Source organism: Delphinapterus leucas, unplaced genomic scaffold (assembly GCF_059928025.1).
Source record: "Delphinapterus leucas isolate spDelLeu-1000000601 "Yukka" unplaced genomic scaffold, BTC_Dleu_Yukka2 spDelLeu_asBTCV2_sq25, whole genome shotgun sequence".
Classification (NCBI taxonomy): domain Eukaryota; kingdom Metazoa; phylum Chordata; class Mammalia; order Artiodactyla; family Monodontidae; genus Delphinapterus; species Delphinapterus leucas.
In genome coordinates, this window is record NW_028322234.1 from 11456293 (window position 1) to 11470243 (window position 13951).

Here is a 13951-nt window from a genome sequence, read left to right on the forward strand (position 1 = left end):
ACCCAAGGAATTATACAAAGTATGGAAAAAGGAATGAATGAAAAAATGTGGCTGAATGTTTTCTGTATTTTGGCTGCGCTGCACGGCATGTGGGATCTTAGTTCCCAGACCAGGGATCAAACCCGTGTCCCATGCACTGGAAGCATGGAGTTTTAACCACTGGACCGCCAGGGAAGTCCCACGGCCGAATATTAGTAACAATGTTGAGCGGGAGAAGAAGGAAGTCTCAGATTACATTTATCATGAAACTCTTTACAAAGTTCAAAACAGCAAAGTTAAACAATATGTTGACAATATGTACAGGATAATGCTATATTTATGAGAGAAAAAGCACTTTATAATCTTTAGGTCTCTGAATTTGCATCTGTCCCTGAGGTAGGTATTCCAGCCATGGAAACTGAAGCATAGAGAGGTTGTCACACTCCAAACCTCAAGGTTGGCCTCCAGAGCTTGAACTCTTGTGCAAGCTGGTGTCACCAGCCTGCGTGGGCCACGGGGTGACTGTCATCTCTCCATCTTGTCGGAAAGTCACCCGCCACTCTGCCCTGGCACCCAGCCCACCTGGCTCCAGGCAGGCTCGGAGGCAGTGCTGTCCTGGGCCTGGTGCATCGGGCTGCAGCCAGCACTGGGCAGGGAAATACCTCTGAAGCAGTGCCAACTGCAGGGCAGTCGCACTGTCTCCCTCCTCCTGGGTCTGGAGGGCCACAATGAGCCCACAGCCCCGGCCAGACCCAACCCGGTGGCTGAAGTGGGCAGCTGTATCCAGAAGCAGGGCGGCCAGGTAGGCGGCTTCCTGGGACCCGGGGTCTTCCGTTAGGTACTCCTCCAGGCCATCGAGCAGCAGGAGGGAAGGGGCTGGCCCCCGCGTCTCATGGGCAGAGCACAGGAGCTGGAGGAGCTCACGGGTTGAGGGTGGGTACTGGAAGCGGATCTTCTACAGAGAGGAAAAAAGGAAACGGCCAGATTCATCACAGGAAGCCAGGCTCTCAGCTATAGCAGCCCTGCTTCCTTGCATACTTTCCTGGACGGGGTTCTCACTCCCCAGACCGCTGGTTCCAGAGTGAAGCAGCTAGCTCAGAGTGGTCGAATATTCTTCTGTTCGCCACGCCCGCCCCCCACCCCGTTTTATTTTTTGTTTTTCTAATTCTGCACTCATCACTTCCCGGTATTAGTTAAGAATAAGGTATATCGTTTTGTCAAATCTCTAGGGCAATCTTTCCACGGAAAACCTGCCCATAACGTCCGACCCCAGCATTGACTCCAGCGGCCCAGAAACTCTTGTCCAGACCCGACCCATGTTTAGCCCCGCCCCCTACTCGCCCCTGACTCCAGTCCTTGGGCGGCACCTTTGCTAATTCCGCCCCCTCATTGGATGGTTTCTCACTCAATCTTAACAAAGCTTCGCGTAGTCCCACCCCCAACTCGTTCCAGACTCCGTCCCATAATGCCTGCTCCGGCTTGCCCTCCCTTCGTCTCCGCCATTGGTCTGTCTCTGCCTGTCACTCAATCGTCCATCCGCCTCGCTACTGGCTGGTCCGCCTCTGGTCCCGCTCCGCCCCACCTGTAACCGCAAGGGTTCGAGCGCAGCTCCAATCCGGCGAGGCAGGCTTTGCAGAGGCCTCCGCGTCAGGAAGAGGACAGGGCCTCGGCCTTCCCCTGCCGCCTCCAGGGCCGCCGCGAATAGCAGCGCTGTCTTTCCAGAGCCGTGACCGCCGAGCAGCAGCAAAGGCGGTTCGGCCTCAGCCGTGTTCTCCTCCCCGGAGCCAGCCGCGCCGCCCGAGTTCAGCACCCGCCTCAGCGTCTCCGCCATTCGCAGCGTACCTCTGTCCAATCGGCGGCCCGTTCCTGTCCTTGATCCCGCCCAGGACGGGGTCGCATTGGTTACAGTGCACTTAGCTTCTCCATTGGTCCAGTGATCTGTTCATCAAAGCTAGATCGACGTTTCCTAGCTCCTCCCCCGGTGAAGGGGCAAATAACCTAGTCTGAGGAAGGAATGGAGGCCTTTGAGGGAGATAAGGCCCTTCCCTGGGTGAGTCCGCTGGCGGAAGCAGCATGAATACTATTATTCTGAGCTAATAAGCTAATCAGACAATACAAGGGTTGAGAGTTGGAGGGAGTAGGCCCTAATCACTGACACATTACTTAAAGTCTCCTAGCCTCAGTTTGCTCACCTGTAAAATGGAGCACATGGTATCTCAGAGGAATATTGTGATGCGTATGTGTGTGTTTCTGCTGATGTTACCCAGTGACAATGAAGAAGGGGAGAGATGGAGGAGCTATGTGCTTGTGTCTCTCTCTGTACCTGAGTACTTGCACAAATGGGGGCGGGGGCTGCAGGCTTGAGGACATTCGTGTGCAAAACATCCGTCAGACAGCAAAGCAGCTGTCTTTGAGGGTCTCTAAGAAGAAGAGTCTCAGCTGGCCTCCTCGTTGGCCTGGGGGCTTCTGGAGTCCTGCTTGGGGTACAATGGGAGGCAGGACCATAGAATTAAAAAAAGGGCCAGGAGAGAAGAGGCAAAGATGAAGGGGCTGGGAGACTGAGGGAGAGCCACAGCACGACCTTGTTTGTCACGTTCACTTCGGTATCTCCAGTGCCCAGTCAGTGCCTAGGGCATTGCAGATTCTCAATACAGGTTCGTTAAAGGAATGAATGAAGAAAGGAAGGTAGAACTGATGAGAAAGTGGGAGAGAAGGAGGAACAAGGTGAATAATCAAGTGATCACTGGTTGGGTCTCTTCACCCAGACTTCTCCCCAGAGCTGCCACTCACGCCCTTGTTGCCCTGGCAACTCTGTCTCCTGGTAACTTCAAAGTGGTGCTGTTGCCAGGAGACCCAGGGGCAGGGCCGAACTGAGATTTCCAGGGCTTTCTCTCTCCCTCTGGGGCCAGAACACAGCTCCACAACATCCCCCAATACACCCACTCACAAAGCCGGGTACCCCCACATCCCTCTACAAATACATAGACACACACACACACACACACACACACACACACACACACACACACACACGGCATCTCTGCATATATATTCACTTCCAGAATCCCCATGATTCTCATGCTCACAGCCATGTCCTATCCTGACACAACGCATCCCATACACACTCTTTCCCACATTCATGCCCCCACACCCTTTCCCTTGCACGCATACAAAAACACACTCTGATATAACCATACCATTGTCACCACACACACACACACACACACGAGGCATGCTGTTACATTCCCCTGTCAAATGCACAACCTCAGCCCCATGGTTCACCTTACTTTGCAACACTCTAAATACACAAGCACCCAGTAGTGACACCCGAATCACACAGTTCCACACAGTTATATACATGGGAGTATGCCCAACACAGCCCCATTTCAAGTCCTTTGCACTTGCTGTTCCATTGCCTAGAGCACTCAGCTCCCAGATATCTATCCCTAGTTGTTTTCATTCCATTCAGATCTCTGCTCAAATATCACCTACTTAGGCTTTCCCTGACCACTTGTGTAAAGTCACACACCCTTCACTCTTTAATTGCTTATTCATCTGTATTTCTCTTCAAATCACTTCCAACCTTATGTATTTATTTTATTGCCTCTCTCCCCACGAGTATGTCAGCTCCACCAGGGTAGGGTCCCTCTTTCTTTCACTACTGGGTCCCCAGCTCCTAGAACAGTACCTGGCGCAGAGTAGGTGCTCCTAAATGTAGCTGAGTGAGTATATAGTCAGAGATGCAGACATTAGGTGTATCTCTCATGCACACGGTACTTCTTTCCCTCCCTTCTTAGGATCCCATCTTCATGTCCTGACAGAAGGACTCTTACCTTAGAGGGGCTCCCTGGAGGAGGCAGGACCGCAGGGTGAGGTAACAGGGAGGTGGAGAGCTCAGGGTCAGTCTGTGTTCCTCCCTGGTTTATCAGCATCCTCAAGTGATTAGTTCATTCGTTTGGCGAACACTTATTGAGCACCTACTTTGTGCCCGGCCCTGACCTAGGAGGCACAGGTGTTCAGCGGTGAACAGACAACAAAATCTCTGTCCTGGTGGAACTGACATCCTAGCGAGGGAGGAGATAATGAAGAGTTTAAATAGTCTATGGGAAAATGATAAGTGTGTGCAAAAAAAGAAAAAAAAGTTTGCACAGGGAAGGGAAGGGCCAATTGTTTGTTTGGTTTTTGCAATTTTGAATAGGGTGGTAGGGGCAGGCCTCCCTGAGAAGGTAATACTTGAGGAAAGGCTTGAAGGAGTTGAGAGAGGGAACTGTGTAGCTATGTAGGGGAAGAGCATTCCAGGTGGAGGCACCTTCAAGTGCAAAGGCCTGGGGGCACTGGGAGAACTTTGGTTTTTACATAGAGTGCCATGAAGAGCCAACAGAGGGTTTGAGCACAAGAGGGTCATGGTCTAACTTACATTATAAGTCAGAGCTCAGTTTTTTAAATAAATTTATTTATTTATTTTTGGCTGCATTGGATCTTCTTTGCTGTGCGCGGGCTTTCTCTAGCTTAGGCGAGCAGCGGCCACTCTTTGTTGCAGTGAGTAGGGTTCTCACTGCAGTGGCTTCTCGTAGCAGAGCATGGGCTCTAGGCACGTGGGGTCAGTAGTTGCAGTGCGTGGGCTCTAGAGTACAGGCTCCGTAGTTGTGGTGAACGGGCTTAGTTGCTCCGCGGCATGTGGAATCTTCCTGGACCAGGGCTTGAACACATGTCCCCTGCACTGGCAGGTGGATTCTTAACCAGTGAGCCACCAGGGAAGCCCGGAGCTCAGTTTTGATCGAGTTGAGCTTGAGAGGCTGTGAGACTTACTGGGGCATGTTGAGAAGGCTTTTTTTTTTTTTTAATTAGAGGATTTTTTAAAATAAATTTATTTTATTTATTTGTTTTTGGCTGCATTGGGTCTTCGTTGCTGCACAAGGGCTTTCTCTAGTTGCGGCGAGCGGGGACTACTCTTCGTTGCATTTCGCAGCCTTCTCATTGTGGTGGCTTCTCTTGTTGCAGAGCATGGGCTCTAGGTGCGCGGGCTTCAGTAGTTGTGGCACACGGGCTCAGTAGTTGTGGCTCGCGGGCTCTAGAGCGCAGGCTCAGTAGTTGTGGCACACGGGCTTAGTTGCTCTGCGGCATGTGGGATCTTCCCGGACCAGGGCTTGAACCCGCGCCCCCTGCAGTGGAAGCACGGAGTCTTAACCACTGGACCACCGGGGAAGCCCTCAAGAAGGCTTTTGAATAAGCAAGCAGATCTTAGTCTGGATTTTCTTTCTTTTTTAAAAAAATTTTTATTTATTTATTTATTTTGGCTGTACTGGGTCTTAGTTGCAGCACGCGGGATCTTCGTTGTGGCATGTGGGATCTTCAGTTGTGGCATGTGGACTTCTTAGTTGCGGCATGCATGCAGGATCTAATTCCCCGACCAGGGATCGAACCCGACCTCCCTACATTGGGAGCATGGAGTCTTACCCACTGGACCACCAGGGAAGTCCCTTAGTCTGAACTTTCTACCTAAAATTATCACCTAAAATTAACACCCCCCTGGGATGGGGGTGTGTGCAAGGCCAGGGCTGCTGTCTCCAACCTCTCTAGCGGTCCCAGACACTTCTTTGTGTCTGGCAGCCCCGCCTTTACCCTTTCTTGGCCTCCGCTTAACATCAGGACCACGGACAGCGCCAACCGGGTTGCGGTAGGGCGCTGTCCATTGTGCTGAAGTTTTGCTTCTTTCCTGCCCGCATGGAGGCAGCTGTGCGTCTGGAGGGACCACGGGCCTCAGGGGTGCAAGCCCTGGAAATAGAAGCTCTGGGCGGTGAAGCAGGGGGCTCCATGATTCTGTTCCTCCTCTGCCTGCAGCCCTCTCATGCGTCCAACTCATTCCCTGCAGCCCTCAATCCACCCCACCACCTCCTCCCCCTCCGTCTCCCTGTCGCCTGCTCAGCTCCAACCGCACAGGTGTCCTCACTGTTCCCCGAACACAGCTGGCACGTTGCCACTTCAGGGCCCTCATTCTTGCTGTTCCCTCTGCCTGGAACGCTCCCCTTGCTCCACACTGTGGATACTTGCATGGCTCCCTTCCCTCCCTCCTTCACACCTCATCTCCAGTGCCAACTCCTCAGAAAGAACTTCCCTGACCACCCTCTTTAAATTGCAAGCTGTGTCCCCATCCCAGAGTTGTCCCATTTTCTTCTCTAGCTTGAGTTTTCTCTGTCACTTATCATTCTAACATATCAGCGATCTCAATCCCTGACCTAAATCCTTGATCCTACAGTTTAGAATTCAGAATTTTTCAGATTTTCGAAAGGTACTACGGTGTAAATACTATGCACTGAATAACACTCCTAGTTGGACTTGGGATAACATTGTAAGTCGAACACTTTATCTGCAGCAAGACGTAAGAATAGTCACATAAAGTTAAATAAAGAAAAGCTATAATAACCTATGTCAGTTCAGGTCAGGTTTTGCCACAAATGAGAAACAAATTTTGGTTTCCAGACGTTCTTGAAATTTGGAATTGTGGTTTTGTGTATAGCTTATTTATCTTGTTTATTGTCTCTTAGGTGTTAGGAAGTGAGCTCCATGAGGGCAGGATTTTGTGTCTGTTCTGCTCACTGCTGCAGCCCCTGTGCCTAACTAAACAGCACCTGGCACTCAGGTGTGGGGGGGTGCTCCATAGTGTTCGCTGAATGAATAAATAGATGGATGGATGAATAAGCGAGAAAGAAAGGAAAGCAGACTCCCCTTTCCTGGTTTCTGGATGACTCTGTACCCTGAATGGCCTGTCTGAAGTCCCTATGAGCCACAGCGTGTGTAGGGGGGGGAGGTGGTCTGTGGCTCCGTGTCCCTCCTACCTTCCCTGGTCTCTGCTGGGTCCTCAGGGATTGGTTCTCAGCAGAACCTCATAATCAGAACCCCTGCTCAAATCCATGTAGTCAGGGATTCAGCTTGGAGGTTCCTACAGCCTCCAGCATCCCCTTCTATTAGAACCCTTAGGGTCCCCTCACCCGATTCCCTGTGCCCTCTGCACCCTGGCCGTGGTCAGAAACAGGCCAGCCGCCTGGGGAAGGCAGTCATTATGAGGCCCCTCACCGTGTGTTTGTGTGCCTTACATGTGGCTTGTAGGGCTGTTCGAATTTGACATGAAGAAACAAGGGCACAGAGAGGTTAATTAACTTTCCTGAGGCCACACAGCCAGGAAATGCTGAGCCAGGATTTAAAGCCAAGTCACGGACCCCACAGCCCCATGCTGCCTCTCCACAATCGCCCTGTGACAATAGTCACACCCAGCCTCACTGACACCTAGACCCAAAATTAAAGTCCTCCACACCCTGCCACCTGGGGGAGGAAGGCAGGTGGCCAAACTTCTGTTACAAACAGGTCTTTATTAAAGATGAGGAGGGGATAGGAAAAAGGGGCAGTGTCTCCCCTGCCCACTGCCTTTGGCTGCCTGGGGTGGGGAGCCGTCTTTGCTCCACCTGTGCCCCTATGATGGCACATCTGTACGAGGCTGAGGCATGGGGGGCAGTGTGAAGAACGGGGGGTGGTTCTAAGAAAAAAAACCTCCTTCCCCACAGCCCTAATAAATAACAGAAGAGTTTGGGGTGACCTGGGCACAGGCAAGGAAGGATGCAGCACCCTGAACCCCAAAGCCTCTGAAGTGGGGCAAGCCCTGCATAAGTTGGGAGTTAGGAGGGACTGGGTGAGAGACTGCATATGAGGGAGGGGCTGAGAGAGGAAGGGGTACCCCAAAGACCCTGCCATGGGGGAGCCTGCCCCCCACCCTCCAGTTGGACTCTCTGATTCTGAGGAGAGAGGACCCGATGACAAAAGATGACCCCATCTCCCTCCTCTCCTTTGCACATGCTTAGACATGGGCGGTCCCCCATTGACTGGAATCATACCCACCCACCCTAGAAATTCTGAGAACCAAGGACTCCTATTCATTGTTCAGACGCTGAACACTGGCTAGAGTTGCCCTCTTGCCTGAGGATTCTAAGAAATGATGGGGAGGCTCCTATTGGCTGGAGTAAACTCCTTTTGGCCAGAATTCTGAGAACTGGGGGGCTCCCACTGGCTAGGCAATGGCCAGTGGAGTCAGGCTTTGGCCCTTAAAAGGGCAATCCTAGGAGGCAAGGACCCATCTCCCAATTATGCCCACTTGGATGTCCCAGAGGGCAAGAGAGGCAGGGGGTCCCCTAGATGTCCTTCCAGCCGTGCTCTGATGTCTGGGCCTGGCTGGTTTGGGGACAAGGGCTTTGGCACTCACACAGCACACGCACACACACGCGTGGCAGGGAAGAAATGGGGACTGGGCAGATTCTGGGTGGGTGTTGGGCCTCACAGCAGGTGGTCACGGCTGGCAAACAGGTAAGGGCTGAAGTTGTCCCGGTGGAAGGGGGAGGGATAGAGTCCACTAAGGGTGTACAGGTCCCGCAGCAGGGGTGTGGGCAGCAGCAGCTTCCGGCCACGGCCACCACCCCCGCCCGGGCCCCCAGGCCCAGGGGAGGAGGGCGAGGGGCCCTGGCTGGGGGTTGGTGCGGGTAGGGGCAGGGGCAGAGGCAAGGGTGTTGGCTCAGACCTCAATCGAGGGCGGGGCACACGGGGTGATGAACACATGGCTGGAGCCCTGGAGGACACGCAGCTGGGGATCAGGTGGCCACGGTGGGCGCAGTTCTGCGGCTCTAGGGATCAGAAGTCAGGGGGTTAGAAAGCTTGGGAGGGGTCATGAGAGCACAGGTGAGACCTCTGTGGCAGTGATCGCCATCTGGAAGTCCCCCCGTTTATCCTCCCACTCCCTCGACACTCACTGGATGGGGTGAGCCGTGCCGGTGTCGAATGCGGCCTGCAGGCCTCGGGTTCCTGAGACAAAGAGGCAGAGGGAAGGGGCTAGCGGCCCCCTGGGCCCCACTGGCCAGAGCCACAAGGGGCTCATCGGGCAGAGAGCCCAATGGAAAAGACAACAAGTTTTCAGGATTAACCATGTTCCCTTGGGAGGGAGGGGGTGGCCGCCCTTGCATCCTGTGGGACGGTCCCCCCAGGACCTAGGTCCACAGAGGTGAGTGATCCCTCTACCTCTCCATGGCCCTGAGACCCCCACTGCCTGCCTGACTTCCTGCCTCCTTTGTCCTCCTCCACCCACCACCCTCTCCAGCCGGGAGCAGCCCCCGGCCCCCCTTACCTGGGCCACACTTAACTTTTCGAGGCGGCTGTCCATGGTGGGAGTTTGGCCCAGGTCCTCCCAAGGGGAGAGCCTTCGGCCAGAGGGTGGCCGGCTCTGGAAGTTGTGCACGACACAGGTGACCTGTGACAGAGGGAGGGGGCACGCTGAGGCCTGAGGCCAATAAAGTAAATTACCATCCCCATTTTTCAGATAAGGTTACTGAGGCCCAGGATTTCAAAAACAGCTAACACTTTTATGGTGCTTACTATGTGCCAAACACTGCTCTTTCCACTTTACTAAGAGATAGGTACTATTATTACTTATTCCACACGGGGAGGCAGGTAAGGCCAAGTTGTGTAAGAGGATCTGATCCTGTCCTTATTTAAACCTTTGGTATTTTGGACATTATGGGTTTTTGCATTAATTTTGATTTTTAAAAATGTTTCACTACAATATTATTTATCTTGTTTACTGAGTGTTTTGGCTCCTCCTTAAATTTTGTGCTCAAAGCGAGGGCCTCACTCGCCTTACCTTGGTCCCAGTCCCGTTATCCCAGTTCACAGATGAGAATGTCCAAGCTAGGTAAGGTTAAGGGACTTGCCCAAGGTACGGAGTCCACACCCTTCACCATCATGCAGTCCTGTCTCTTGAGTCAGGGATGGATGGCAAGGGGGCTCACCAGAAAGGTGGCGATCGCCGCCCCTGTCAGGAAGCCGGCCAGCACGTCAGACCAGTGGTTGCGGTACTCAGCCACGCGGACCACGCCCACCAGGAAGGCGGGGCACAGCAGAGCCAGGCAGAGTGAGGGTTTGACCAGGCGGGAGCCCTTCACGCGGAACACGAGCGTCACGTACATCTGCAGGAGCCGGATGGGTCAGAGGACACATGGCAGCAGCAGTTCCCAAACCCAAGCGGACACTACATTCAGGGATAGGGGGTGTGGCCAGAATCCTGAGAAGCCGCAATGGGACTGGAGGCACCAGCCAGGGGCTCCAGGGAACAGAGCCCGGGGGACAGGAGTTCAGGGGATGGAGTCATGGACCCCCAGTGGGCCTTTGCAGGGATGGGGGTGTGTGTGGCCTGAGCACCAAAGAGCAGTGGATAGGGTCTGGGGCCCAGGTCTCTGGGGGACCTGGACCCCAGGTCCAGGTGGGATGGGGAAGGATGCTTGCTGGCTTAGGGTGTGGCCACAAAGTCAGAGGGTGGAGTCAGGGCTCAAGTGACAGGTCCAGGAGCTCCAGGAGGTGGAGTCCCCAAACCCCTGGGGACCACTGACAGGGTTAGAAGCACAGTCCCCAATGGCAGAAAAAGGAGTCAAAGCAACAGAGGGTGCGACCAGGGAAAGACAGGGGACAGAGTCAGGAAGTTCCAGTGAAGTCGAGTCAGGAGCGTGGCCAGGCCAATAAAGGGCGAGGACAAACTGGAGGGCAAGGGCTCCAGGGGATGGAGTTGAAAGCCCATTACCGAGTCACCCAGCCAATATCCAGGACCTGTAGCATGGCGGAGACTTGGCCAGGCTTCAGGGTGCTGAGCCAATAGCCTCCTTTGGGTGTGGCATTAGTGGGTCAGGAGGCGTGGCCAGGGTCCAAGGGGGCGTGGCCAGGGTCCAAGGGGAGGAGTGGGAGCCTCCGCCCTAGGGATGGTGTCACAGTGATGCGTGGCCTCACTCGGGGAGGGATTGGAGGCTCCAGCCCAGACGGTCTCCTGCCCGCTGGCCGCCCCCTTACTGCCGTGCCCCTGTTTCGGGGCTCACCGCTGTGTAGGCGACGGCGTAGGCGCAAAGGGCAGCGTCCTTGCAGGGGAAAGCGCGGCGCGCAGCGGCCACAAGGCTGGGGCTGCCAGCACAGGCACCCTGGTCAGTGACGAAACGGTTGGGCCCTGGCCGGTCCGGTGAGGGTGGCGGGCAGCCCAGGGCCGTATAGTTGGGGCGGCACACGGACAGGAAGTGCGGCGTCGGGTTGCCGGTCACCACCTGCCCTGCGTTGGCGAAGATGGTCGTGGTGAAGAGGCCGAAAGAGTAGACCCCTGGGGTGGGGTAGGAAAGGGGGTTCATGCCAGGGCCCAGCAGCCGTCCTCCTGTGAGCCCTCTTACGGCTCACATAGGCCCCTGTCTCCTTGTTCCTGTGACTGACATTAAAGCACAGCTGGGACTCCCCCTAACACCACACCCCATAATAGCTGGGCCATGTTCCTCTTCCCTTGGGACCACCATGATGGCATTCTGGGCCTCTGGCCTCTGTCCCTCCGGGATTACCAATATGCCAGGAGTGGGCCCTCCTCTGGAATCCATTATAGCTGGACTAGGACCCCTCAACAGCACTACATCAGGATTGGGCCCATGCCAGGGACCTCCTAGGACCACCGTGATGGCATTTCTGGGGCTCCTATACCTGCCCCTGGACTCGCTATTGCTGAGCTGAGCACTTTTCTCCTGGAGCACCACTCAGCCAGGGCTGGATCTCCAGCCCTCTGCCACAGGGACCACCATTTTGGATGAGCTCTGCCCTACCCCAAGGCCACCAACTATGGCTGGGACCATATTCAAAGTGCAGCCAGTGTTCTCATCTCCCTGCCCCCAGGGCCCCCTGGTGTCTGTCCTGTGCTTTTTCTGCCTGAGACTCTCCTTGGGCAATTTGGGGCCCTCCTCTTATAGTTGTCATCAAGGTTGGCTTAGGCCCCACCCATGTCTCTAGAACCTCCACCATGACTGACCTCAGACCCACATCCCTCTTTCCCCATGAAGTCACCATCATGGCAATCCTAGGCCTTCCGCCCCTGGAATTCTTATTATACCTGAGCCTGGCCCATAGCCGTTTTGCATGGCTGACCCCTGACCGAGTCACTCACCCAGGAAGCGGACCAGCCTCCGCAGCGGGGGGCTGAAGCGGCAGCAGGCCCCAGACACGATGGTTCTCTCCCCAATGACTGGGATGGCTGACGGTGGTGCAGGGAAAAAGGCACGTGCCAGCTCCCCAAGCAGGATCTGTGGGCAAGACCGAGGCGTGGTCTTCCTGGCCTTCAAGCCCAGCCCTCCACCCATCTCCACCTGGCCCTCCTGCCTCCTGGAAGGCCCTTCTCACAGTCTGAGCCAGTTTACCCCCAGTCTCACCGTGAGGGTGGGCCCAGCGGTGACCAGGGCGTAGATGAGGGCCGGGGGTGCTCTGCTGGCAGCCTCAGGCCCTGGGTAGGGCTTGGCATAGGTACTGTCATAGCAGAAGAAGCCCTGGGTGTGCACGGGGAAGGTGTCCGTGAACTCCAGGCGGTAAGCAAGCAGGACCACGATGCCCAGCAGCACCGACTGCCGCCCAGCCAGGGTGGGGAGAGAGACAGAGTAAGAACAGAGAGGGTCAGGCCTGAGCTGGGCCACGGAGATGGAGACACAGAGATGCAGACAGAGACAAGGGGGAGAGATAGAGAGAGAGATGAAGAGGAGAGAGGAGATGGGACTGGGAAGAGGGAGAGAGGACAGGGCCAGAGCTCAGAGAGAGAGAGATAGTGGGTAGTGGAGGAACAAACCAACAGAGAAAGAAAAAATACTACTGATAGAAATACTAGAGTTACCACAGGTGTAACTCTTATTGTGGGCAGGGCATCATACTAAACCTCTTCCATGAATTAATCCATTTTACTTTCATAACAGTCCTAGGAGAGAGGGACTGTAATTATGCCCATTTGACAGATGAGGAAACAGGCTTGGGAGGGTAAGTGAGGTGCCCAGAGTCCCACAGTAATGATGGGCAGAGCTGGGTTGAATCCCGGATTGCCACTTCCGAAAGTGCCTCCTCCCCCTTGAGGGTCTGGGCAGGGGAGGTACTTGCGCCTCACCTCCACAAAGACAAAGCAGGGAATGATGGAGAAACTCCTCTTCAGCTGAGGTCTCCCTCCCGCCATGGTGAAGGCCGGGCCTGTGGAGAAGGGGAGGGAGTGGCACTGCCAGGGTGGGGCCTAAGGGGAGGTTCAGGTCACCTGCTTGTGGAGTCTTCTGGCCACAACCTGGCCCCCATCCCTGGCCCCTCGGACTACAGCCAAGGAGCCCTGGCTCCGCCCCCTGAGCCTTCTGGCCACGCCTCTGCATATGCAGGTCTTGCCCTGCCCCTGCCCCTGCCCCTGCCCATTGGAGGCACCAGCCTCCCCTGACACAACCTGCTCAGCTCAGCCTCTGCTGGGGTCCCCACAGATTGTATAGTGGTCTTCTCCCCCAACAGCCTACACAGGAGATTCTGACCCCATACCTTTTAGGAGGGCCTGGCCTCCTTAGCATGTGGGACCCATGCCCTTGGCCTTTAACAGAGACTTCTCCAGCTAATGTGGACCCCTCCCCCAGAAAGAAGGGTCCTCACCCCCACTAGTTTTTAGGAGACCCCATACTCTTTCCCCACATGCTTTACAGGAGACCCCATGTTCCCTGTCACCCACCCCCACCAAGCCCCTCCCCCTATACCACTTCCCCCATGGCCCTCAGGGGCCTCCCTCTCCTGTCCCCATGGGCTGTGCCTGACTGGTTCGGGCTGATGGCCAGGCCCTCCTTCTCTCCCAGCTGCCTCTCCCTCTCTCCCTCCTTCCCCCTCCTCCCAGCCCGTCTGCTTTCCTGTATCAAGAGAGGGCTATCTCCCCCTCAATGTGCTCTCCCCTCCCCACAGTCTAACCTCAGTCCCCAGCACTGAGAGGCCAATGCAGTCACACCTGCTTGACCCATTCTCCCAGCCTAACCTCACCTGTGAAAGGGCCCTATGACTTCCTGCAGGCCGCTGCCACGCCCACAGACTCACAGCCACTCCTGGCGGCCAGCAGGGCAGGGATGGTCACCCCCATTGCACAGATTTGGAA

At 55.2% G+C, this 13951-nt stretch overlaps 2 protein-coding genes across 7 annotated transcripts; both read right to left on the reverse strand.

Annotated features, from left to right (window-relative positions):
- Positions 1-214: 214 nt before the first annotated feature.
- On the reverse strand, positions 215-1825 carry SWSAP1 (SWIM-type zinc finger 7 associated protein 1). The gene is made up of 2 exons (XM_022557249.2): positions 1562-1825; positions 215-934 (listed from the first exon to the last, which is right to left on the reverse strand). The coding sequence occupies exons 1-2, from the start codon at positions 1808-1810 to the stop codon at positions 431-433; spliced, it is 753 nt and encodes a 250-aa protein (XP_022412957.2). The 5' UTR covers positions 1811-1825; the 3' UTR covers positions 215-430.
- A 4312-nt stretch (positions 1826-6137) lies between these two features.
- PLPPR2 (phospholipid phosphatase related 2) lies at positions 6138-13951 on the reverse strand. Of its 6 annotated transcripts, none has more exons than XM_022557506.2 (9): positions 13840-13951; positions 12950-13029; positions 12234-12422; positions 11972-12107; positions 10878-11149; positions 9804-9980; positions 9143-9265; positions 8772-8823; positions 6138-8645 (listed from the first exon to the last, which is right to left on the reverse strand). In XM_022557506.2, exons 2-9 carry the CDS (start codon positions 13013-13015, stop codon positions 8302-8304), a joined length of 1359 nt encoding a protein of 452 aa, XP_022413214.1. In that variant the 5' UTR covers positions 13016-13029; positions 13840-13951; the 3' UTR covers positions 6138-8301. The 6 variants fall into 6 exon arrangements, with proteins under 6 accessions (XP_022413214.1, XP_089761569.1, XP_089761567.1 ...); XM_089905443.1 differs by having other exon boundaries at positions 12234-12347; positions 12950-13069; positions 13840-13922; XM_089905441.1 differs by having other exon boundaries at positions 12950-13069; positions 13840-13922.

Excerpts from the sequence above, each read along its gene's own strand:
- SWSAP1 (XM_022557249.2), bottom strand. The coding sequence starts at position 1,810 with ATGGCGGAGACGCTGAGGCGGGTGCTGAACTCGGGCGGCGCGGCTGGC. Across the intron at positions 935-1,561 it reads TCGAACCCTTGCGGTTACAG|AAGATCCGCTTCCAGTACCC; the intron begins GTGGGGCGGAGC and ends TCCTCTCTGTAG.
- PLPPR2 (XM_022557506.2), bottom strand. The coding sequence starts at position 13,015 with ATGGCGGGAGGGAGACCTCAGCTGAAGAGGAGTTTCTCCATCATTCCC. Across the intron at positions 8,824-9,142 it reads AAAAGTTAAGTGTGGCCCAG|GAACCCGAGGCCTGCAGGCC; the intron begins GTAAGGGGGGCC and ends TCTTTGTCTCAG. Across the intron at positions 8,646-8,771 it reads GGCACGGCTCACCCCATCCA|AGCCGCAGAACTGCGCCCAC; the intron begins GTGAGTGTCGAG and ends TCTGATCCCTAG.